At 33.0% G+C, this 26,619-nt stretch overlaps 1 protein-coding gene across 1 annotated transcript; it reads left to right on the top strand.

Annotated features, from left to right (window-relative positions):
• The first annotated feature begins 7,127 nt into the window (after positions 1 to 7,127).
• LOC148304876 (WD repeat-containing protein 81-like) lies at positions 7,128 to 25,514 on the top strand. Its single transcript, XM_088267598.1, has 18 exons — positions 7,128 to 7,398; positions 7,515 to 8,418; positions 8,832 to 9,015; positions 9,606 to 9,765; positions 10,115 to 10,239; positions 11,092 to 11,276; positions 11,926 to 14,661; positions 15,323 to 15,498; positions 16,777 to 16,964; positions 17,055 to 17,133; positions 18,248 to 18,430; positions 19,509 to 19,672; positions 20,321 to 20,668; positions 21,313 to 21,520; positions 22,470 to 22,625; positions 22,711 to 22,848; positions 23,763 to 24,019; positions 25,162 to 25,514. Exons 1-18 carry the CDS (start codon positions 7,189 to 7,191, stop codon positions 25,391 to 25,393), a joined length of 6,633 nt encoding a protein of 2,210 aa, XP_088123724.1. The 5' UTR covers positions 7,128 to 7,188; the 3' UTR covers positions 25,394 to 25,514.
• Positions 25,515 to 26,619: the final 1,105 nt, after the last annotated feature.

The raw sequence follows: 26,619 nt of genomic DNA, 5'->3' as shown, positions 1-26,619 counted from the left end.
TTAATGAATGAGATACGAAATTTAATATTTTACGAGTGTTTTTTTATTGTCTAGTCTAATTTAATTGGTTTGTGTATTAGTAAGTTTGCCCTTGTTTATATTTTACTTGTAAGAGGAACTTGTAAAAATGCTTTATAAATATAGCTAAACTTGTAATTGTGATTGTAATATATGTATAGCACAATGTTACAATGAAATATTATGTATGAGCATTTCATGATTGTCTCGACTGTGACCATAAGATGTAGCATATTCGTTATCACCTTTGTCTAAAATTCACAAGTAAATTATATTGATGACCCTATGTAACTTAACCCTAGACCCCGGACTTGTTTCAATAACTCTTAATATGGGACTATCGTGTAATGACAATAAAAAAACTGAAAACGTTTATGAAAAACATCTAAAAATAAGTGCAACATGTTTTTTTAACTTTATGTAAAATACGAACATAAAATATCAGTAAAAAATTAAGATACATGCTAGTTGTCACTACATTCTTTGCATGTGTTGCCTCGGTGCTCCCCACCAATTGGATTGGTGGGGAGCACCGGGGAGCACCCCGTCTGTCACGAATTTTAAATGTAAATTTTACAAATGTCCTGTAATCTAGGGTTAAGAAAATACCATAGTGTATATGTAAACATATTGCGTGTTGTTTATGATGGATGCTCTCAAACAATCATTGGCAATTGAAGACATTTCCAGATATCTATTTTGTGATTGCAAATCCTTGTGTTCATTTTAAGTCATGGCTATATCGCCATAATATTTTTTTAAAAATCACGTGACAAAATTACTTAACTTTAAGAGGACATGTACATATTAGGAAATATTGTATGAATCACAGTAATTATGGTGAAACTAAATCCATGCCAAATTTCTAATAAGTGTAATACTAATAAGAACTTTCCAAAGTTTTGGAATATGTACAAGTTTCAATATTTTATTTATGTATTCAATATATGAAGATATATTAGATACAAGGCTTAACCGTGAGGCAATTCGCTTTGTGACCGGTTATTTCAAAGTCAGGCGGTTAGGATAGTATGCACGGAGAGGTTAAAAAACCTATAAACCAGAGTAAAAACAGTTGATTTAAAAAATTATAAATAGACATTAGAGGGAAGTTCATTTACTTCAGAAACTTTTCAACAGATTGCAGTTCCAAGTGAGGTACGAATGCGATTGCTAAAATACAAACTTTTGAAATTATAGCAATATGGATTTTCAATGATGGGATGAATGCTGAATGTTTATAAAAGTGTATAAAAGTGATTACTCAAGCCAGCCAATCTAAGGTCGTAATCCCTGTGAAAGCTAATTTTTATTTTTATTTTTTTCGTATAAAGGGATGCTTTGTCTCTAAAGTTATGTATTATATCTCCCTCCGAGGTTAAATCCAGTGTTTGAGTACAATAAAATATTTTTTTGTTTACTTTATTCCTTATTTACACACTGCCAATGTCCCGTTTAAGGATTTTATTATTATCTAAAATATGTATGTATATATGTTTTGCTATTTTTACTTTAGTAAATAATCAATTATAAATAAACATAGTACTACACGAGTGCTGCACATGTTTGTCTATTTGTTGTATCTGTTTGTGTATATATGGTCAAAAGGATAATAAAACTTTTGTTTTAACCTCTTGATGAGTGTGAATTAAACTGTATCTTAGAAATGAATTCTGTTCACTTAACCTTGTGTCATTTTAAAATAAAAATTATGAAATTGTATTACAGATGATTGCTCAAAAAATTTCATAAACAAGCTCAGATGTCTAAAAAATTTAAAACAAATCATATATGTTTATCAATTATGATAGGTTTTGAATTTCAGCTCGGATGAATTAGATTGGTGGATGTTGGTTGTAATGAAAACTGATATTCGCCAGTCTAGTTATGTCAGTGACGATGAAACCAATTGGAAAAAAAACCTATAAAGTTGGTGTTTTATAATTCTATTTCAAAATGCAGTTCCACCAAGAATTATCTGTGAATAATCAAATCTATCAATATTTGCATTTACAAATATTATGTTGTGGTTTCGATAACATTCAAATTTATAATAATTACATAGTATTTTTGTTCTTGAAAAGTCATTATTTCTGCAAGAAAATGCGTGACACATGTTTATGCAAATTCTAAGCGAAAAGCTACCAGCATTTAAATAAATTATTTTATTATTGTAATAATAATATTTCACTTAGAAATAATACAGGGCCCATCAAAATATGCAATGAGTATTTCGTTCCTTTTGTATAATTTTTATCTCTATAAAATGTTATAAACATTTTTGTTATCTTAAAAATGCATTGACTGTCAAAAAGCTTATTTTGCACAGACCGCTAAGCCAATTCTCATTTGAAAAAGTAATAACTCGTGTCATTTGATTTTTCACTTTTATTTCAGATTTTACAAATGTATATATATATATATATATATATATATATATATATATATATATATATATATATATATATATATATATATATATATATATATATATATATATATATATATATATATATATATATATATATATATATATATATATATATATATATATATATATATATATATATATATATATATATATATATATATATATATATATATATATATATATATATATATATATATATATATATATATATATATATATATATATATATATATATATATATATATATATATATATATATATATATATATATATACATATATAAACATACATAGGATCATTGGGATTTATTAATAAATAATGTGCACATCATTTTACAAAATTTGTGCAAGTTTTTTTATTTTTTTATATATATATATATATATATATATATAACATAAAGGTGCTGTGATAAAAAATGGGGTAGGATTTTATTTGTAAGATGAAATTTTTATAAAATTACTAAATATGGTTATTTTTCTATTTATAAAGACATTTCGATATTATGTACCATTTACTTTTGTTAGATAGTAGATTATGTATGTTTTTTATGCATATCGAAATTGTATTATAAGTTTATGGGAAATAAATTTGTGTCGGTTTACTTGAACATTTTGTTTTATTACAATAGCTACAGTTTACTAGGAATCAGCCTTTTGTGGATAAGTATTAAAAAACAGGATATGATAATTGAAATTTTTTATTTAGGAATAATTAATATTGTACTTTAGGTTTTACCAAAAATACAAATTTATTTAGATCTGTCGTAAATACACAATATATATGTAATTGGATTATTCAAATAAAAACACCACCTATATTAGATATCTCTATGTGACCGCAGATAGTTGACATATTTACTGGTTTAAAAATAAACATGACATACAACATGTAATGTAATAAACAGTTAAAATTTAATCAAAATAATAACATACATTATTTGCAGTCACTATAGATAGAAATAATTATCTCAGTCTTATATACAAACAAATATTGTCATTTGTTTTATTTTTTTTAAAGAACTAATTATTATTATTAGTAAATGCGCTATTTGGAATTTCATTAGATGTCAATTTTATAGAACTTTCTTTTAAGAGTGCTATTATAGTCAAAAACATCCGGTCCTTGGCTTCGTCTAAAGCTGTCTTGCCAGATGAATTAAAAACTTCTTTGTACGGAGATACTTTGAGGATCATCTTTACTATATCTACACAACCCGCTATACTCGCTAAATGCAGAGGTGTGTTGCCAATAGAATCCTTCAAATTCAAGTCATTACAAAATTTCAGTAGTAATTGGGCAGGGGCTATTTTGTTATCTTTAGCAGCAATATGTAAAGGTGTAATACCATTATTATTCCGAATATCTGGGATGGCTCCGTTGTTCAATAAAATTTCACAAATTTCCAATCTGCTATGTTTTACGGCAATATGTAGAGCCGTATCACCTTGAGAATCACACGTATTAATATCAAAGTGATCACTCTTTTCTGCTGATATAAATTTATTACATTTTTCGCAACTGCATAAAGGATGACACTGAAATTGTTGAATTTTAGAGTTTGTTTTATTAGAATCACTCAAATTTATATTCATGTAAAAACAGGCTAATTTAGTATCTCCATACGCGATTGCTCGGAAAAGTCTTTCTATGTGACGAATAGTGTTTGTCGAAACTGGTTTTAGCCTTATACTTTTGGTCACCATTCTATTGTCATTTTTTTTAATCCAGTTACTTGTTAAAAATGTTTCATTACTGTCATTTAAATCTAGCAATGTGATATCAGATTTTGATCTGTCGAGGAAATTCATATTAGGGTTTGCACTTTGACAAATATTTATGTTTACATACTCCGACATGTTGAGACAATTGGAATTTAATAGTTTTTTTATACGACTACTGTGTGCAGAATCAATGGCAGTTTTTCCTTTGTTATTTGACAGCCAGGGATCGGCTCCATGGTCTAAAAGAAGACCAACTATACCTTCGTAGCCCCATTTCGAAGCTAAATGTATCGGAGTATCACCACACTCATTTTGAATATCAATTTCCAAATTGGTTTTGCATTGTTCATTAAAATACACAATCGCTTTCACGCAGCATTCGTGACCATTATTACAAGCTAAATGCAAGGGGGTGTTTTTATCCATATTCTGCTTATTAATCTCCGCTCCTGCGTGAAGAAGTAGTAAAAGCGCATTTTGGTGTCCTCTAGATGCGGCATAATGGAGCGGTGTGGAACCATTGTAATCTGTATTGTCCACCTTAGCTCCCATTTCCAGGGCTAATTCCACAATGTGGGGTTTTCCATAAATACAAGCTATATGCAATATTGTAAATCCGTGTTCATCGCAAGAAAACACTGTTGGAGATGACCTTAACAAATTATTTGTGAAAATACGGGAACATTTACGACATGCACACAACGGATGACAAAGAACTAATGGTTTTTCTAAATTGTCCTCATTCAAAACTTCGTCTAGTGAAAAAGTTGTTCCACTTTCGAGCGAAGAATCTTCGATGGCAGTTTTTGGAGATTCTGTTAATTTGTTTTCTTCCAATATTTGTTTCACTTTATCAAAATTTGATAATCTAACTTGTTCAAATAAATATGGAAGACTATCGATATCATGTAGACTGATAGAATCACTAGAGCTGTGTTTTCGGCTACAATTTCCAACCATTTCAAAATGTTCATCGGCGCATTCATCGTCGTATGAACAATGAGATTCCGGACACGGGCAGGAATTGAAAATTCCCGATTTGATGTGTTCTATAACAGCCTCCAAAGTAGAAACACAGAAGCTAACTTCGTCAGACTGAAAATACGAATGGACACTGAATCTAAAATGTTTGATGAAATTTAAATGAGCGTACCAATTTGGTAATCCACACTTGATAACTAAGAAAACAAAGATCGGAAGCAGCTCGTCGGTAGTTACATAGGATTTGCTGCTTTTTTGGAAATCATCAGATGATTTATTTATAGCTGAAATTGTCTTTCTAATACAGCCGACCTTTCCCAAAATGGTACTAAAACTTTGTATAAGAGAAAGATTCCTTTTAGCTATTGGAATTGTTTGATTGAACTCTTGCGTTATGTCCAAATCTCCAAGTTGTATGTCGGATATGTTTCTAATTGTTTTATTTAGACTGGAGTCTTCGTAGGCTGAACAAGCGCAGATTGCTTCGAACAATTCTTCATATATTCCATGAAGCATATAGCATTCGATAGCCAATTTCATATTGTCCATTATATTTTTACAATCCAGACACCTTTCTTTAAGTCTTCTGTTAGAAAAAGCTTTCTGCATACAACTCGTGTACAGAGAACCCACCAGATCTTTAACCTTGTTTAGAGAAATATTTTGTTTACAGGTGAAACTCTTCTTGAAATCTGCGATAGCTACGTCTATGTTTTCTAAAACATCTTTCCCCGAGCTCTCCGTCCAAAGGAAATCTATACAGTCCCTTAGTGTATTTAATGTGATACACCGAGAGACATTGATCGATTTAAGTTCAAATTCTGATTCCAGTGGATATTCAATACACCAAACTTTGTATTTCATGTGATCGGAAGTGTAAAAAGTTTCCTCAAATAAAATATGTATTTCCAATGGTAAACCTGCATTATTTTGATCAACGGAGATAACTTTGTTGATCACTCTGACAGCTTTCTCTGTAAGTGTGATAAAATGGGTTTCTGGTAGGTCTTCGTTAGATACAAGAATATGTCCGAGGAAATCTTGCAATGTAAAAATGTGAGATAAAACGGTACCCACTCGGGGAACACACAGCAGCCATCCATTTGCTATGCATTGTTCGAGAAGATCCGGGTGTTCATTTCGAAATTCCTTGAAGAATGGATTCTGGGAGAGGTCTTCATCATATGAAGTGTCCATGGTTAATTCGGTTGTGCATTAGTATTTACATAACTCCAGGCATCAGAAATTGTACTCGATTTAATATAACAGTGGTTTATTTACTTATTCTTATATAACAAGCACAAACATATTATGAAAACATAAAAAACGTTTTTTTTTTACCAGACCCATAAACTTGAATCTGATTGGAATCAAACACGGCTACTGAAGACTAGCTAATTTATATAAGCTACTAAATACATGTCCCAAACAATATTTTTGAACTGTCAGATAGACATTTGTACTATTTGCAGACCTGACGTCACTGGCATTTTAACAACATGTTCCACTATGCCACTAGGCGATCGCGAATAGCGACCTTATCTCGTGCTCCAATACAGGTTCATTCTGGATTCTGTGAAATTACGTTTTTTTATTATTTGAATTTAAAAATTGATAACAATGAATTTTGAATGCAAAGAAGTAAACGTATGGATCAATATTTGCGTAATTATTTTCAAAACAATGTGTTTCTAAAAAAAAAACTTTCAACGTGATAGGCGCTCAACATTCAAGTCAACACTCAAAATACACTCAAGTAGGAATACAAGTGGTGTTGCATAAGCCATTACTACATTTTGTTCACTGCAAATAATTATTCTTTGACTATTTTAACCTAACTATTAAAATTTGGTACATCTCTGATTACGTTGATCATTTAACGGATATTCTGAGTAAATGAACGGTCTTTTAATGAGAGTGACAATTTATATTATCTGTGGTGATGATTTCTATGGTCAAAATCGCTGACATTTCGCGACGTTTGTCAAACATAAACTTAATTACTATTACTACGATCCGTTTTTTTTTTCAATTTATATGGATAACATTATAAATGAATTAGGTATATGTGGTAAGAATGTTAAATCAACACAAAAAGATGATACTTTTATTGCTGTTGTACCTTATTCTTGGCTAAAGAAGTTGATGAAATGCAAAAAATTGGAGTATGATCAAAAGAAAGTTTACGATTGTATCTGGCAAGCTGATGATAATCCCGTACCACCATGGACGAAGATAGTGATTCGGGTAAATATAGAAAAAATATTTCAAGTTCATTGTTTTTAACCTTCATTTGGAATCTACCTACAAATGAAATGTAACAATATTTAGCATAAATCTTATTCAGACTTATCCAATTTCAGGTCTTTCCGAAAAAGAAAAGTAAAGTACTACCTCTTCCTAGATCAAAATTGAGTACGGGAAAGAATGATACCTCTCTTTCTTTCTCCCAACTTCTATCTTATGTCTCGCAAACTAACCACAGGAATCTTTGGAAAGAATCGTTCAAAAAACATTCCATTAATTACTCCCAGTCAGCTAAGGAACAATCTACCGTCAATGTCGTAGATTATGATAACTTATTAAATGAAGTAGTATTAAGATTATACGGCTGTAACATAATTAAAATTAGCGTCGATCCCTCTGACCCGAATAATCAAACTTCGGAAGTTATCTCGGGGAAACATGCCGCCAAAGTTTATGACACACATTCCAATATTCTACCTGTAATATGCGCTATCGATATGGACACATCTTTATATTTGATTCACCATTTTCATTACAGTCATACTTTACAAGACTGTTTATTATTTAGTCCCGCCCTTTTAGAACTTAACTATTCCAGAAATCTTTTTATTATCTATCAATTATTGCAACTAATGAAGTCTGTATACGATAGGGGAGTGAATTTTGGAGAAGTTAAATTAGAAGATATCTACGTAAACGAAAACTTGTGGATTCAAGTGTCGCCACAAATAGCTGCCAATTTAAACATAGTTAGTTCTGAAGATATATCCGAGTACAGCAGACTAAAGACATCGGATCAGCAAACTAAAAAGGGGAAGAGTTGGAGCGACTCACGAGGGAGTAAGAGCTTGGAAAGAGAGGAGTTAGTCTCGTTGGAGAAGCTCTGCCATCTGTGGGTGAAAGGACGCCTTTCCAATTTGGAGTACCTCATACACCTCAATATACTGTCTGGTCGACGCTCGGGGGATCCGTTGGCGCATCATGTCGTTCCCTGGGTTACGGACTTCTCTTCTAGATGTGGTAAATTAACATTTAACTTTTCTAATTGGATCATTATTAATAAACTGATCCATACTCGTGAAAGAAATTGTTTAGAGAATTCATCAGACTGGAGTGGTTTATAATGTCCTATTATAAAATGTTTTTCTGCAGCTATACTTTGTAAAACAATCTCACGAAATGGAATGTCATTTCGGTAAACTCTGATCCATTCCAATCTTTGATTACAATCTAAATATCCTTTAAATGGAATTTTACCAAGAACATTCCTTGGTAAAATTCCATTTAAAGGATATGTAGATTGTAATCAATGTTTGGAATATAATGAATTTAAATTATCCTCCCGTTTCCTTTTACCAATTACTTTGACGTAGCATTGGATGTCAGTTGCAATATCAGAACTCAATATAATTGTGAGATTTTTTGCACTTTAGGAAAACAATGGCGTGACCTCACAAAATCTAAGTACCGTCTTACTAAGGGAGATAGGCAGTTGGATATGACTTATGATATTCTGGGAAGAGAGTATCTCGGAATGCACGCCAGCCCTCATCAAATACCGCATCATGTGTCCGATGTTTTATCTGACATTACCTACTATGTTTATATGGCCAGAAGGTACTTTTGTCAAATGTATCTAAAAAAAATTGTAGGTTATAACATTTATAAATTAAGATACATTGTTTACCTTTGTAGTGTAGTGATTAGCGTATTTGCTAATATATGAGGTGTCAAATGAAATCAAATTAAGTATTTCCATTTCAATAAATAAACATTTTGCTATTTTATATAGTGCGAGTGCACCGCCTCCATAGTGTAATGGTCAGCATGCTCAGCTACCGTTCTGGAGGTCCCGGGTTCGATTCCCAGGGGGGTTTAATAAATATAAGTGATTTTTTCAATCTAATATTTATTCAATATTACACTGGACTGGTACCTGAAGTGGAGGGCTGATCACCTTTCCTTCATGTGTAATCGATCGAGATAACACTGCGTTTATATGAAGCAGTGCCCTATGCACCATTGGGGTGCGGTAAGGGATTTATTATTTATTATATAGTGCGAGTGCAAGATTGTAATTGATTATTAAGATAACGAAATAAATAAATAATTCATTCTTTTTTTTTATGAATATTTTTTAACAGTTAATCTTATTCTTTCTAATATCATATTTTTTCTCACACACCTAAATATTTTAAATTTTTTAGAACTTCAAAAGAAGTCCTTTGTCGAAATGTTCGCAACAACTGGGTTCCGGCTGAATATCCCAGCTCAATCCAACGGATGCAGGAATGGACACCGGATGAATGTATTCCAGAATTCTTTTCCGATCCAAATGTTTTTAAAAGCCTACATGAAGATTTACCGGTATGCCGATATCTGTTTCTAATCAATAATTACTGAACTAAACATATATTTTTTTTAATTATTCACTTTCTCATTTCTTTCTACAACACCAATGTGAAAGTCAATTCTTACATTTTGTAAATAGAATGCATGTATGTAATTATGTGAATAAGATTATCATAATCTAAAAGAGCTTAATTGGTTTAATAATTCAATTGTTTTTCGGGCTGGTATAATACTTGTTTTTTAATTAAAAAATCATACGCTATTTGATTTGTTCATGAATTATACATGAACATTGAATCACTAATGTTTTTTCAATGTATTTAAATGAAGATGCGGTATGTTTAATTATGGAATTTCTTAAAAGGATTTGGAAGTTCCTGCTTGGGCAACCTGTGTAGAGGACTTTATTATTAAACACCGTGAAGCATTAGAAAGTGTACAGGTTTCTGAATCACTGCATCACTGGATTGATCTCACATTCGGTTATAAGTAAGTTCCTTAATTTACATTATTTTCTACATTTATATCTGGCAAAAAACGTTAACTCAAAAATATGCAATTTTGACTTGATGATGCATATTATAAAATTTTTAACGTTTTATAAACTGGCAAAATACACTAAGTAGTTTCAAATGTCATATATATGTGGTTTCAAAAGTGAATATTTCTTTATGTTTAAAAGCGTGTATTTTATTCAGGCTAAAAGCTTTAAATAACAGGGATTATTAATACAGGGATTTTAGAGTTTTTTTTTTTTTTTGCCAGTGTATCCACGATTTATACTTTACATAAATTATTTTACCATACTTTTTTATTACACACCCTCTCTTAATCTTTTAGGTTATAACTGTCCTAGTCTTACACTCCTTTCCCCCTTCCCTTATAACCCCGTGATTAATTTGACGGCCCCTACGTATAGTAATCTATCTGCAAATCTGCTTAGAAGATTTTTTCAATGTATTTTTTTAAAATTAATTATGGTTGTAGCTGAAATTCTAAACTAGTATTTATACATTCAAAAACAGGATAAAATAAGTATTAAAATAATGTTTTAAAACTTTATGCTTTGTCTTATACGCCTGAAAACTAGGCGTAATTTATTTTATATATATTTTTTGTTTGTTTATATTTGTAGATAACGGTCAGTTGATAACATACACTAAATATCTCAAAATTGACAAAAATGTAGTTAGAGCACTTTACGTACATTTCATACATTGAACCTGGTAGACTTATAAAGCAGACCTTAAGTATACCGTTATCATTGAATCAATTACCTATCGAGCTAACTGTTCAAAATATTTCTTGGTAAGTGTTCATTACAGCTTTTATAATTTTCAGATTATCCGGTTCGGCAGCAGTTAAAGCCAAGAATGTGTGCCTTTCATTGGTAGACGGGCACACGGATCTGTCACGCTCCGGTCCCGTACAGCTGTTCACCAGTCCTCACCCGGCGCGCCCGTCGCAGCTGACACAATGCTGGGGAGAGAAACTACCTCCTAGAATATATTGGCAGAAGGATAAAAGTAATCCTAATAAAAATGTCACATTTAAAGCTTGTTAATTTAAAAATGGTCATTCAGGAGTAAAAAAATTAGTGTTATGTAGTCCGCCTCCGTAGTGTTATGGTCAGCACGCTCGGCTACCGTACTGGAGGTCCCGGGTTTGATTCCCAGGGGGGGGTCAAGTAAATATAAATGATTTTTTCACTCTTATGTTTATTCAATATTACCTTGGACTGGTACCGGAAGCGGAGGGCTGATCACCTTTCCTTACGATCAAGATAACACTGCGTTTATATGATGCAGTGCCCTATGCACCATTGGGATGCGGATAGGGGTTTGAATGAATGAAAAAAAATATATCATTTTGAATATCTGCCTTCATCGGTCATATTATTCCAGAATCAAATAGCCTTAAGAACTAATCTCTTGGAGTTTTGTAAGAGAGCTTTACAATTTAAGCGTGTTTACAATATCATTAATTTAAATGTGAAATAAGATCGGTTCGGATTCCTTTTACCATTTAATAGATGTTTCATATATTTCTGTAATTTAAATAAAAATAGTTTCAAAGGCTCTTCAAATCTAAAAAAATAGCACTAGCAAATATTTTTGTGTGTCGTCTCTTTATACTGTTCTTTGTAAATCTTTTCATAAATATTATTTTCTACAGAAAAGCCAACGCGATCCAACGAAAGCTCTGATGATTTTTCCGATGATGAAGAGGAAGACAGCAACTTACCCCAAAACTATTCTAATTTACACATTCCCGTTAGTCAGAAACCATCGTCTTCGAGGCGTAAAAGCAGCATCAGTAGAAATAGGAAACATTCCAAGAAAGACGATGATAGTCCACTCAACACTATACCTCCCTCTCCCTCGCATTCCTCAATCAGCACTGTGGAAGGAAGGATGAACTCTTCCCAGTCGGCCCCGAGGCATTTTAAAGTTCAGAAGTCGGAATATGGGAAGCCGCCTATCTACGTACCCAAGGATTTTAACCCCATTAGTCAATTATTGGCTATTGAAAATCTTCACAATTTCAAAGTCAAAACATTCTACGATCATAAAGATAATTGTACACGACTGGAAAAGGGGTCCGATACTTTGGGAAAGAAGAGCTCGGTGAATTTGGAACATTCCACTTCAAACAAGGAAGATCTCTCCAATGTTTACCAGTCTGATTTACAATACGCCGATAACTCTTTTACCAATCAAATGTTTGTCGCTTCTTACGAACACCACTACTATAAGAGACATAACAAGCCGGACAATAAAGAGCCATTTGTTAAAGAAAAGAAAGACAGAAGTTTCAACACTAGATTTGTGACTAATGTTGCTTTATTCAAACAACTGGTGTTGTCGCATCGCAAGAAGGACATGCAGGTTTTGGGATGTCTCATTGTGGAGATATTCCTGAACCAGAAAGTGCGACCGTTTCAGTCCCGGTCTGCCAAGTGTTTCGATGAGCGATACAAAGTTTGCCGTTTAGTATTGAAGAACAATATGAACGCTTTGCCAAAGTGTGTTAAGTATGTAGCGTGTTTGTTACTGCAGTTGAGCGATACAGATTGTTTGATGCAAGAAATGGAAGGTAACTTGGACGAGTACTCGGAGCTTAGTGCTGATGAGGTCAGCTACCAAAGTATCCAGAGTAATGGTCTGCCTTCTCCGTCGGCCACTCAGCTCTTACAACCTCTACTCTCTAATCAGCTTCTGCCCTTCCCTCACCATTTTCCCATGCTATATTCCGTCATTGCCGTTCTTCACGAATATTCCATTACCGAAAGAGAATTGACCATCTTGTACTCGTTCGATTGCGACGGACAAGAATGCTCCAAGTACCAGTATTTTGAAAAAACAAAATTATATTTTAACCAGAAAATAGCCGAGGCCAAAGTTTATTCGTGCTCTTTGCAAATTGAAAATTTCTTTAACCAAATAAGTTCTTTTAATCAATTTGATAGCGTCAATCTATTTCTGCCTCACTTTATAGAATTGTTGAGCAATAAGACTACTTCTATACTCGCCGCGTGGTATTTATTTGATCCCGTGTCTAAAGTTCTTGGACCTATAGAATCTTCAAAGAAATTACTAAGATTAATTTTAGTTCTTTACGATGACCACACAAGCGAAAAGAATATGAACATAAATTCACCAAAAGCAGACTCATCCTATAATATGACACCTTACAATAATAAGAAGTCCGTTAAACTTTATCATCATATATTTTTGCTGCAGTTGATCGTTCGATTTGGATTGCAATGTTTTCTGGAAAACTTTGTACCTCATCTTGTAGAAGCCGTTGGTGGATATAAGGACACGAGCATAGCTGAAATTACTATGCACACACATTCGAACATTCCCATTAAACCTGCCAATTCTATTAAAAAGCTCACATATTGCGACGAGTCCTTAAAACCAACCACCAATGCTCCGCATGACATATTGTCACCCGATACATCTTGCGGATCAGAAAACCCTCTAACACCTTGCGTAGAAAAAGATTATAATCTGACTGCTGATAAATTCAGAAAACAATGTGATTCTGTCGCCGAAAGTGATTTATTCCATTTTGAAAGTGATAGCAACAAGGATCCATTTTCGTCAGAAAAGAGTTGGGAGAACAATATATTCAACAAGTCAAACATCAAATGTCTCATTGAAGAAATTGACGGGTTAACTGATTCCCCGAACTTAGATAAATACTTGAATCACGTTCAGGCTATCGAAGCGACCGAGTCTATTTATGGGGGGGAAGAAGACGAGTCCAGTAAATCGGACGATCCTCAAAATAAACTAGATGAAATATATTTCCACGAAAATAATTACGGGTCAACTTCCCCGGGGAGCCAGAGCGGGAAGGATGCCAGTGATCACATAATCAAGGTGGGTCCCTCTTCACCGACCATTCCTATACCCAACTCCCAACGAACTTTCACCAGTTACGTTCAGGGACCTGAAGAAATCGATGACCCTCACAAAGTTTCGCAAATGGAAGGCAGAAATACTTCGCAAAGTCTAGATTTAAACAAGCCATCGACATCTCAACACCACAAGTCTTGGAGAGGCAGAGATCACTATAAAAGCAAAGAGAAATCCATTCCGCGCAGATCCCAATTGTTGTATTTGTCCACCAATAATGCCAAAGATTACAAAATATCAGAAATGAGTTCGGAGAGTTTGATCTGGTTGGCTCACAGACTGGGGCCCGTTTTGACCTGCAAATATCTGACCAGGAATTTATTGAAAATGTTAACTCTCTGTTACATCGGGCGGGAGAATTTGCTGCCCAAGAGTAATGAAGACACTCCTTCGAACCGTTTGGATTCGCTTTGTATTGCCAATGGAAGATTAGTCGGGGACTGCAACGCTATTAAAGTTATCGAGTGCCTTACAACTATTGCGGGTAATTTCACTTTTTATTTTGAAGTATGGTAATGATTATACAATCTAGGTTTCACTATACATATTATATTATGAGATCATTATGCACTTTTAATTAAATGGAATACTTTTATTATATTTTATAATTTTTTAGTCAATATTGATAAACACCCAATGGTGTCTCATCATGTATAAATAAAATACTTGTAAATGCATCAATTTGAAACACTCAATGCTAGGGTTTATTTTTATAACAATGCTATTCTTTTTGTTATTTAAAATTAAGAATCAATGTTTATGTAGATTTTTTGAATGGTACAGTACCTATAAATACCACATGCATAAAACAGTAATGGTATTCTAAAGCATTAACACGTTAAACGCCAATACTAAAATTTGTCAATTTTGAAATTCACAAAAAAAACTTTTTACATATTTTAATAATATATTGTTTTTTTTTGACGACGGGTTCCATAGTTAAAGCATTTTGAATATAGCCCTTGATTGAGGTCACTGGTGCCCCCCATGGCGCTGCGGTCCAACACAGGCGAGGTCACCGGCCCCCCCTATGGCGTTTAGCGTGTTAAGTTATAATTAGAATTTTAAAACACCTCTTCAAAAATTAAACATAAATAAAACAACACTTAAAAAAACATTAAAAATATAAAATTGTAATATTTCAGCATTATACGGAGAGCAGATAATCCTGATACAGTATTTCCCCCACATGGGCGACCTTATAGCATCTTGCAGGCGCAGGATATCAGGTCCTCTGGAAGGGGGGCTGATTGCCTGTCTGCAGCTCCTTAGATTCCTCATACCCTACATGTCCGATGTGAAGCTGATGGAACAGCTGCAAGTTAGTCAAAACATCTTTTACTATATTATTTTGAGAAATAAAAAGACTTTGCTTTTTGATCCACTCACATTTTTACTAACAACCTGTTGCCCTCTTCAGGGTTTAATTTATGACTGTCTTAAATTAAACCCTGAAGATGGCAACAGGTTGTTGTCGAAACTAGTTGGTTGTTAATAAAAATGTGAGTGGATCAAAAAACTAAGTCTTTTTATTTCTCAAAATAACATATCAATATGTTCCACAAAGTTAATGCTTTCAATATTCAAAACACATCTTTTATTGACTAACTGAACTAACTAAATACTAATCCCTCTCACTGCCTACACCGGTGTACTTCTAGAAAATTTAGTGGTGGATTAGCAGTGACAGGGATATTGAAAGCTTTTAAATGTGAATTCTCAGTGAAATCACGATACAATTTTGTTTTGTTTCACATTTTCAATAAATTTCTCAACTTTGTAAAAAAAAAATTGCTTTGCAAAAGAAGGTCTGTCAGGAAGCCTAGATGCTTCTGTATCAGATCTGGGAATGCAGTGGGACAGCTTTCAGTAAAACATCTTTTATTCATCAATGAATCGTTAATGCGTCGTACATTAGTTAACTTTTTAGTAAGAAGCTATAGTTTATTTCAACTGATCAAACAGTTTCGTTTGAATAATCTGCTTTATTCTTTTCTTACTATCTCATCTCAAGAATGAGCTTTGTGGAGCAGTTAAAAGTAGATGTTGTGTCATATGAAGATCTGTAAAACAGGGCTGCACAGACAACAGCCTTGCTCCTTAATTTAAATTATATAATACATATATGTTTATGGTAATTCAAGGTTGGGATTAGGAATGCTATGTAGATAAGTGTTGATAAATTTAACTTAAGTTCTATTTAAAAAAAAAACAAATATCTGTTCAAATTACACTAGCTTGTACGAATACAGGTATGCAACCCCTATTGCCCTAGCAGTTTTGTCATTCACCCTGAGATCCTTATATGACATGTCATCTGTACCCCAACAAATAGATTTCACACCTTCACCTTGCCTTCATATAATTAACAATCAAGTTAACACTGCGTCAATCCGATGTGGTATCCATCCGCCATCGAATGCAGGTTGGGATCAGAGCATTAAATTCCTTTCAATATTAATCAACAACATGCTTCAAAGTTTCTCAATTGTTACACAGTTTTAAGTGCATTATTAAATTTGTTTGTCTATGTATATACATATGAGGTTTATAATTCCAAATCAGGTAACGCATTTTAACCATTATGTTCATCTTCCAGGATATCATATTGAAAAACATCCTTCACCCAACCGTCCGATTGATATCTTCAACGCGCACAACATTCCCCAATGGCCACCTGGCGCGGTTGGCCTTGGCAAACAAGTTTCTGGAGACATTATATGTTTTAGCATTAAGAATTGGACCAGAGATGACAAAGAAACACCTTTGTGTTCCAGCTTTGCAAAGGTGATAACTTGGACATCTTACACAATATAAACCTAACCATATGTAAATAATGTTGAAATAACTTTAACTCAAATTGTAATCATTTTCCAGATTTTTCTTGGCATTTGATAAAGTACATAATTATAGTGATTGGAAGAAATCTGATGATGAACCATCAAACACACCTAAGGTAAAATTAATCACATTTTTATAAAGAGTTAATGTTACAATATTATTAATGTTACAATAGTATTTAATGCATGTTTGTTGAATATTTTAAACTTTCTATTATTTGATGTAACATTGATGTTCAAATTGAAAAATAAGGAATGAATGCAAAGCTGAGATAAGCATTATTAATCAAGAAAGGTGTGTTGTGATGATTAATTTAGGTTTTTTTTCTGTAAACGTGTGAAGCAAAAAAATCAAAATCACAATTTCTATTTCAATCAATATTTTTTATTGGTGACAGATTGTAAATGCATTGTACTTTATTAACAAATGTGTGTCCATATTTCAATCCCTTGTAAAAAAATATCCAGAAACACAACTTTTTTAACCGCCCTACACATACGAACATAATATGTGATACGCGCGGTTTTTCTTGGCCATTCCGCGCTAAGCCGTATAACCTACGCACTTGAGAAAAGATATCTGTTCCAAAAATATTTAATGAGTACCGGAAACACTGATGAATTTTTGTCAGATTTCATACCTGAAAATATTTTGTGACAAGAAATGTCATTTTTTTGCTTTTTTTATAAAAAATATGCCTCAAAATAACTCAAAGGTAAGGTGGTTAAAAAAGAATTATTGTGTTTTTTTGCTTTACTTTAATAAAAAAAATACACTGTTGAGAATACACAATTCCAACGATTTTTCACTATTTGTCACTTGTTTTCAGCCTTTGGCATAGAAGCCAAATTTACATTTATATAAAAAAAAATCTGTTTCTTACAGCAACATAATAAAGGAGTTTGTTATCAAGTTCTTTAAGGTTAATACTATTACATTTTTTTTATTTGTACAGAATTTTGATTTTTTCGGTAAAATATTAAAATTATAAAAATTATTTTGTAATATTCTAAGGTTCTTTGCCTGTACTCATCCTAAAATTTATTAATTACACCTAGAATTTAGTAAACTAATTTAATTTGTTAATACAAAATTATTTTAAACTGTAAAATTTTCTTCACAAATAGTATTTTGAATGATTGATACCTGAATGGAGTGTTAGATTGTAAGATTATCGGAGGGTACTTACTTTTTGGAGGATACTTAAATATAGTTTATGAAATGAGCAGGCGGGTCCGTCACAAGAGACCGAAGAGACGGTTAACTCGGTGGACGAGGGCGGATCTTACCTGGAGATATGTCGAGACGGCTCCACCGCCGAGTGGAGGGTGCGGGACGGAGAGGTCTGCGGGCAGCCCACGCGAGAGTCCAGCGCGTCACCGCCCGACAAGACCGACCCTGCTACCATGTCGGTTAGTAACATACAACTTCACACTGCAGAGATTCACACAACTCAATTGACTCTTGATCAGTGTCGGGTTGTGGTCTTGTGGTTAGTGTCGCGGACTCTTGAGTCAAAGTTTCTCGGTTCGAATCCACTCTACCACAATTTGATACCTAAAAATGAGCTGCTTAGGCTCACAGAAATAGTATGAAATTGAAGTTTTTTTGTAAATGGTAAAAACACAAACACTTCTCTTTAAAAAAAAATCATTTACCCATTCCTTTATTTAAAAAAATCATTTACCCATTCATTTACCCATGCCTCTAACCTCTGTCGGCAACAAAAATGTTTGGACGTGTTCTACTCCCATATTTATTGTTAATTCTTGGAACTATCAAACCTTTGTTGTGGGTAAATCGTGTATCATGGTTATGTACTAGAAGATTTTCAACGATGATACTCATCCACAATATTCTACGAACCAGAAGTAACTTTATGTGTTTATATGTTTATCAAATTTGGTTTATCCCTTTGATTGTATATGTGACTGGGTACAATATTTTTAATTATGGAATATTGCAGATTTCGAACCATTTTCAAATTTGTTTTCGTCGAATGGCCCCATGACTTAATTCCATATCTTAAAATGGATCCTACTAACGAACAGTAAATTATCTTTAAGGCCGGTTTAGGCAGGATAAAGGACAACTTCTAAAAAATTACTTCCTAGAGCCCGCAGATGATCACTGAGTTTTGCAATATGAGAACCCCATTTGAAATTACTATCTATGCATATACCTAAATATCTATATTCGTCAACAAATTTTATCTTCTCGCAGCTACATTTTTATGTGCAAACAGTCAAAATTGTGTGCAATAATATTAGCTACCGTGAATTTCTTGGCAAAGTTTGGTGATCTAATGTACATCCATATAGTTTTCTTTGTATTGATTAAGCGTCCAAAATCATGTCCCCATTTTAAAAGCTGATTAAAATCATATTGCATATTTAAAGCAGGACCAACAGGACCGTTGAGCAGTCTAAATATTGGGAAAAGGGAAAGAATATTATATTCACAAAGGTAAAATATAATCTTCTATTACAGGCATTGGAAGAATTGCAAATGGTCTTCGATTCGCAACTAGCACATCAGTCATATATGCCGTTCTATAAATTTGTTGGTGAAGAGACTATGGACCGGATCCTGAAGAATCCTGACACCGTGAGGAGACTCTGCAGAGAATATGATAGCGTCCGAGGCCCAGATAGGTAAAAATAATTTATACCCTCATATTTACTAGTATTCAACAGAGATATGATTTATTCTTTTATTTTTTGCCAATTGTACTCATCCAATAAAAAATTCACTAAGTAACAATGATACAAAAATTAGTGCTAAATCTTTTAACTGCCACAATATGTCTCCATAGTGTAGTGGTTAGCACGCTAGGCTACCATGCTAAAGGTCCCGTGTTCGATTCCCAAGAGGGTCAAAATAAATATTACTGATTTTTCAGTCTAATATTTATTTAATATAACCCTGGTATCTGAAGTGGAAGGCTGATTACCTCTTCTTCGTGTATTTAATGATCAAGATAACACTGTTTCTCTACGATGCAGTGTCCTAAGCACCATTGGGTGCGGATGAGGGTTAGAAGAAAAAGAAGACATGTCTCATGTTTTCATTTCAATAGCCAATATTATTGACAGCGTCAATATTGGAACTTGCAGAGACATCTCTCGGGATAATCATGTTATGCTAAGATTTGACAATTTTTGCTACAAAATTCCCAACGTACTTATTGGGATTACCTATCCTGTACGATGTTAATATATAAAAATAGTATTTTTTTAATTATTGAAATTTTTCTCTCTCATTTTATGAATGATTAATGAGAAATCAATATTATTTTTTAGCCCTCAGTGCAAATTACATCACAAATCTCCGCCAAAGCCTCAGCAGATTTTGCAAACCAGTCCCAGTGAAGAAGTATATAATAAAAGAGCTTTAAATGAATCGAACCCGGTTAAAATTGGTATGGACGTTCATCTGGGCCGGTCGGACAGCATTCCTTGCCGTAAAAATTCCACCACCGAAGAAACATCTAATTCCAACAGTTTTGGCTCTAATGTTGCTATTATAGGTAACAGAATCGATGTACAATCTGACCCTGCGGAAGAAGGTTCCGCCAAAAGTGGCTTTAATTACATCGATGCTTTGGATGTTGTATCGTGCAAAATGGAAAATGGATTGAGATCTAGCAGGTAACCATAATTTGCGTTAAAATAATGTAAACTATAGAAAAAACATAGTATTTCTTAGTAATACAGATTTTAGCCAGTAATAATTAATATAAATTAGTAAAGCAAGCAAGTGTTTAATTTTTTGACTGATGTCACTCTTGAACTAGCATTTTGGAATCAATTGATGATAATCTTTTAAATGTTTTAAATATCCATTTTACTCTCAGGGGGCAGGTCCCGTATGAATGAGACAGAAAATGTGGGACAAACATTATTAATATATTAGATAAAAAAATATAAAATTATAATAAAATTAGATAAAAAAAACGACCCTTGGGGCCACAACTGTAAACAGACTACATACAAATGTAAAGGTTGCAGTTAATTTTTTTAAATTAAATGTTTTTTCATGAAACACAAAGCGATAAAAATGTAATGATAATCTGTACAGGGGCCACACAGAAAGTGCATATATTTAGATTACATGGCAAACGTGAAGCGTATCCAATTCACAGAACGTAAAATCCAATCCATGATTGCAATTATATTTAACTCACGCAACCTCTTGACCACACACAGCATGAGTTAAATATAAATCACGTATTGAAATATTCTGTTTGTCATTGTGATTTGTTTATGAAGTTAATAATTTTAAATTTGTTTAGACACTTACGAGGGGATTGGCTGATGTACTGGGAGCATGAGATAGGAAGACCGGATAAAGACAATCGTTTTAATCTCAAGCAGATAAAGTTACAGACCTTCGCCGGACATACTCATTCGGTTAAGAATATTGTTTGTTTAGACAATGAAAACAGCTTTATGTCCGGTTCCAAGGATAAAACAATCAAACTGTGGTCATTGAGGAATCAGGTATGTATCTCTAATTAGGAATTTATAACAAAAGGTAATTTGATATTCAAATTGTAAAATTATTCAAAATTGGTGTGATAACTTATTGTAAGATTATTCATATTCCACTGACTTTTTACCATACAGCTAAATTATCTTACAAATGGCTTAGTGCTGTATTCTCCATTTTGGGTTGGAAGGGTTTCGTAAAAGATTTGTGTGCACTGATGACCTTTAAACCAAAACCGACATTGGAATTTATTGATGAATTTCAGATCTCCTTTACGCTTATACATACTATCAATTTTAATATCTTACTGATGTACCAAATTATTTTTTACAGCAGTAAGCAAAGTTATCTTTACATATGATGATTATCGAATATCAAGATATTCATTTGAAAATGCCATAACACGGCGAAACAATTGTCACCAATTTATTTTTATGTGTTTTTTAACAACTAAATACAGTTAAGTAGACTTAAAAAAATAGCGTTTGATTTTAACATTTAAATGTAAATTAAAATTGAGTTCTACAAATTAAACGCCAAATCTAAAAATTAGATTAAATTAATGTTATCAACTAATACACCCATCAATCATGCCACGGCCACTTTTAAACAATTAAACAGACTAGGCAGCTATGACAGCTAAAGTATGTTGAAAAAAATAATCGACAAATCTTCGAGTCAGTACTAATATCATATTATATTTTATCCTAATTTTGAAACAAATTAATATTTGTATTATTTAGCTTATTGTATTACATTTTGCATTTAGTTCTATTATAATTCTGTTGTGCTTAGCGAATAAATATTACATAGTAGCTAAAAGGTACGGAAGTTTGAAGACTACTTCCTGGCTTAGAAAATATTTTTAATTTAAATTTAATAACCCTCGCTAATGAGTTTTCCCAATCTGTATTGTGTAATTTGTTTATTTCTAACAGTTTTTATTGTATCCGATTATAGGGTGACGGTAGTGCTACCTCAACTTGCCAATGGACGTACACAGGTCACCGTAAAGGAATATTATCTCTCACATTTTTGGAGTCTTCCCGCCTAGCCGTTTCCACTGATGCTAGTGTTCATATCTGGGACCCTTATGTGGAAAGCATTGTGGCTCAGGTATAATGAATAAAAAATAAAAGCATGTTTGATGTTTATTTTTTATTTATTTATAAATTAAATGTTTTTATTTTATTAATTTAAGCTGGACAACAGTAAAAGTTCACCAGTGAGTATAGTTAAAGCTATGCCTGCTCCATCTACCATTGTGCTAGCGGCCACTACAGATACAGTGCTGAAATTAATAGATTCTAGGATATGTTCCTTCATTCACGAACTAAAGGTATGAAAGCTTCATTCATCTTACTATGTTAGTGGAAAATGATCCCTTTTGTAATTTTTTTGTGGTATATTTGCCTATTTATACCTATCACACGGATCCGTGCATCCAACTCTCGCCGGCAGTGCACGCAATAGACTGACGCGTTTGTATGTTGATGTGTGCGATCAAGGATCCGTGTAGTTGGCACCATGCGCTAGACATATCGCTCACTCCTTTCAAGAACGTCATAAATCAAAAAACGTCAATTTTCAGTTGTGCATATTTTCGGAATGCCCAGAAAATGTACTATATCCCAGAAAAAGAGGCATATTTTTAACTTAATATTTACCCGCTACAGGGCAGAAAGTGTTGTTTTTGCATTTTGAAGAAAATGTATTGTTTAATTTTTTTTTAAATAAACTAAATATTTTTCAAATGGAGAAAAAACCTTCAGGTTTTACCTAAAAAGATATGTTGCACAGTAAAAATTTCAGTGAGTGGCTTGATATTTATTTTTAATACATTGTATTATATTTTCAAACTTTAAAAACGTTCTCCTGAAAAATCAAGTATTTTGATTTATGACGTTCTTGAAAGGAGTGAGCGATATGATACACGCATATAGGCATTCAAAGTGTTAAAAACAAAATTGGAGTTTTAAAAAAAAACATATTTTATTTCTTTAGTTAGGTTATATTACATAAAATACAAACTATTTTTTACACTTAAATCACAAACATATATATTTTTACATCTTCTTACAGTAAACAAAACATTTTTAAAATTCTTTCAGACTCTTTTCATTCTTCATACATTCAGGCATCTCATTCATTTTCAAACCCTTATACATTAAACAATTTTGCGACGTTTTTTCGAAAATGGCAGTCTTATTTTATCCTTATTTCTAGTATTGAGAATGTGAATTTGAAATTTAGGTGACGTTCAATCCGAACACATTCATCCGCTGCATGTGTGTGTCCCCTTCGGGGCGCTGGGTGGGGGTGGGGCTCGCCACGGGCCACCTAGCCCTGCTGGACCCGCGCACGGGCGCGCTGCTGGCCCATTGGAAGGCGCACGACGGGGAGATCCTGCAGCTGGTCACCATCAACGAGGCCAGCATCGTGAGCACCAGCCTCGACCAAACCATGCTCGTGTGGTCCACTGTGGACGGGAAACTGAGATTCCAACTCAAGTGAGACATCATTTTCAATTGTGCCTTTTGAATAATAATAATTCTTCAAACCCTTATCCGCACCCCAATGGTGCGTAGGGCGCTGCATCATATAAACACAGTTTTATCTTAATGGTTAACACATGAAGGAAAAGTGATTAGCCCTCCGATTCAGGTACCAGTCCAGGGTAATATTGTGATTTTTCTTTGAATAATAGTGATTTTTCAGTCTAATATTTATTTAATATGACCCTGGACTGGTACCTGGAGCGGAAGGCTGATCACCTTTCCTTTGTGTATTTAACGATCAAGATAAACACTGTTTCTATACAATGCAGTGCCCTATGCAACATTGGGTGCGGATAAGGGTTAGGTTAGGATTAGGTTAAGTTAGGAAAAGGATTTATACATTGATGGATTTATTGCTAAAAATAAATCTGTTTTAACCAATTAAAACTAAATTGCTATAAGTAGTCAAGGTCTCCTGTTGCTGTTTAGAAATGAAGGCAGATAGTAACATTCAACAAATAGATATCATTAGAGAAATTAGACTCGGAATTTTTTTATAATTATATGATTGGAATTACACATAATAAGGAATGCATAGGATGTAGGATCAGGTAACGAGTTGTGGGAGAAAGATGGAAAGAATCCAAGGAATGGATAGTAATGTTTTAGATGCTACATATAGATTGTGAAAGAGGGTACATTTTTCTATTAGAGAAGTAATTCATTCCATAATCTAGCAGCGAATTAAGTACATGCATGAAATAAACATTTTATCAAGTTTTGCGTTTCGGTGCCGAGTACATATATGGTGCAAGCAATACGACACAATTCCGTGTCTCGTTTATTGCTAAAAGAAAAATAAAAAGCTGTCTCCAAAACCTGGATTTTACAAGACAACGCCTGCCTTCTATTTATGTTGCTCTACATAACTTCTATTTAGTCTTCCTCTTCTATTTTCTATTGTTTTTAATAAGGTTATGTTCTCAGAACTGCTCTAAATTGCATGTAACTAAATAAAATATCAGGTCTGCTAGAGGCGTATCTCACTTGTGTTATTGTATTGTGTACTGGTTAGCCAATTTGGTATTGCTTAACATGTCCCGGGTTCTGTTCCCGGTAGTTATAAACATAAATATAATTTTATTACCTTTCAGGGGATCCACTGAGCCCGTGCACTGCCTGTCTACTTATTTCACGGAGCTGATATCGGGAACAACAAATAATCGCATCGGTGTTCACACTGCTATAGATCAGGATGCCAGTTTCTCCAGTACTAAACTCCGTTCCGACACCTTCAAGGGGGTACTGACTTCGATGACTGTTTTGCCTCTGAATCGCATGCTGCTACTCGGTGGAGAGAGTGGAAACATCAGTTTATTGTGTTGATCAACTTATGCATTCCATGTGATAATACCGATAAGAGATATAACAAAAAATACCAAAGTTTTCCTCTTTTAATATTATTTAAATTTTAAGTTTAATAAAATGATCAAATAAGGGCATTGGTAACAAACACAGTTATGTGTGATATCCAAAAATCGTATGAAGTCTGTGTTTCCAAATTTTGTCAAATCTATCCTCAATAAATTGATATGGCTAGTAAATTGGCTCAATAATTTTGAACAACAATTTTATATATATATATATATATATATATATATATATATATATATATATATAATTATATATATGTAAAATTGTAGAAACCATCATTATATTTACTTATAGAGAAGAATTGTGACGATTTCTATGGATTTTATTTCTATATTGTGATTTTTTTATGGATTTTGTCCATTATTGTGTCGATTGTTACTAACGGTAAAAAAATACGTATATAAATACGAAATGTGACATTTATATGTTGCTGTGTTTTTTTTTCCTTTTAACCAATGCCTTCAAATATTATTTTGTATCATTTTCGTGTAGTTTATTTAGTAACAAGAAAGTAATCAAATAGGTAATTTACTACACTTATTTGTGATGTTTTACATGATCAAAAAGTAACAATTTATTTATCTCCAATGAAAAGGGTACCTTATTAGAAAGTAATAATAAATGTATACAATAATTATTCTGTATTTGGGGCCCTTATAAGGCCTAAAAAGCCCTATGACGATCCGCCCTGGTTATTTCAGACTGTAACCCTATTCATATTAACTTAAAACATTCAATTAAATATATGTATGTACCTAATAAAGTGTTGTCCTAAAAAAGTTCTGTCCAATATTGTGTTATGTATAATATTGTTTAACTGCTATGGATTGGGTTGAATTTGATTGTATTCATATTCTAATCAGACTAGATTGTGAAACTGATATTACTTGTAATGAATTACGCTTACCATTAATTACTGTTTAAAAAATATTTATTTAAAGTTATGTAAACATATTATATGGAAAAATGTTACTTCAATAAAATATAAATTATGTAATTGACTAAGAAAAAGTTCTTTTACTACATTTGAGGTTTTTAATGCTACCAAACAAGATATACACCATAATATAAACTCAATAAGGACCCTGGTGACAAACATAACCCTATCAGTGTCTATTCACATATTGTACTATGGAAATATCACTTCATGCGAGAGCTTAAAAAATTGTTTCCTATGT

The sequence above is a fragment of the Brachycentrus maculatus genome, unplaced genomic scaffold (assembly GCF_059751285.1).
Source record: "Brachycentrus maculatus isolate JH-2025_06_01 unplaced genomic scaffold, ASM5975128v1 h1tg000299l, whole genome shotgun sequence".
Lineage (NCBI taxonomy): Eukaryota > Metazoa > Arthropoda > Insecta > Trichoptera > Brachycentridae > Brachycentrus > Brachycentrus maculatus.
This window is presented reverse-complemented; position numbering and strand designations above follow the sequence as displayed.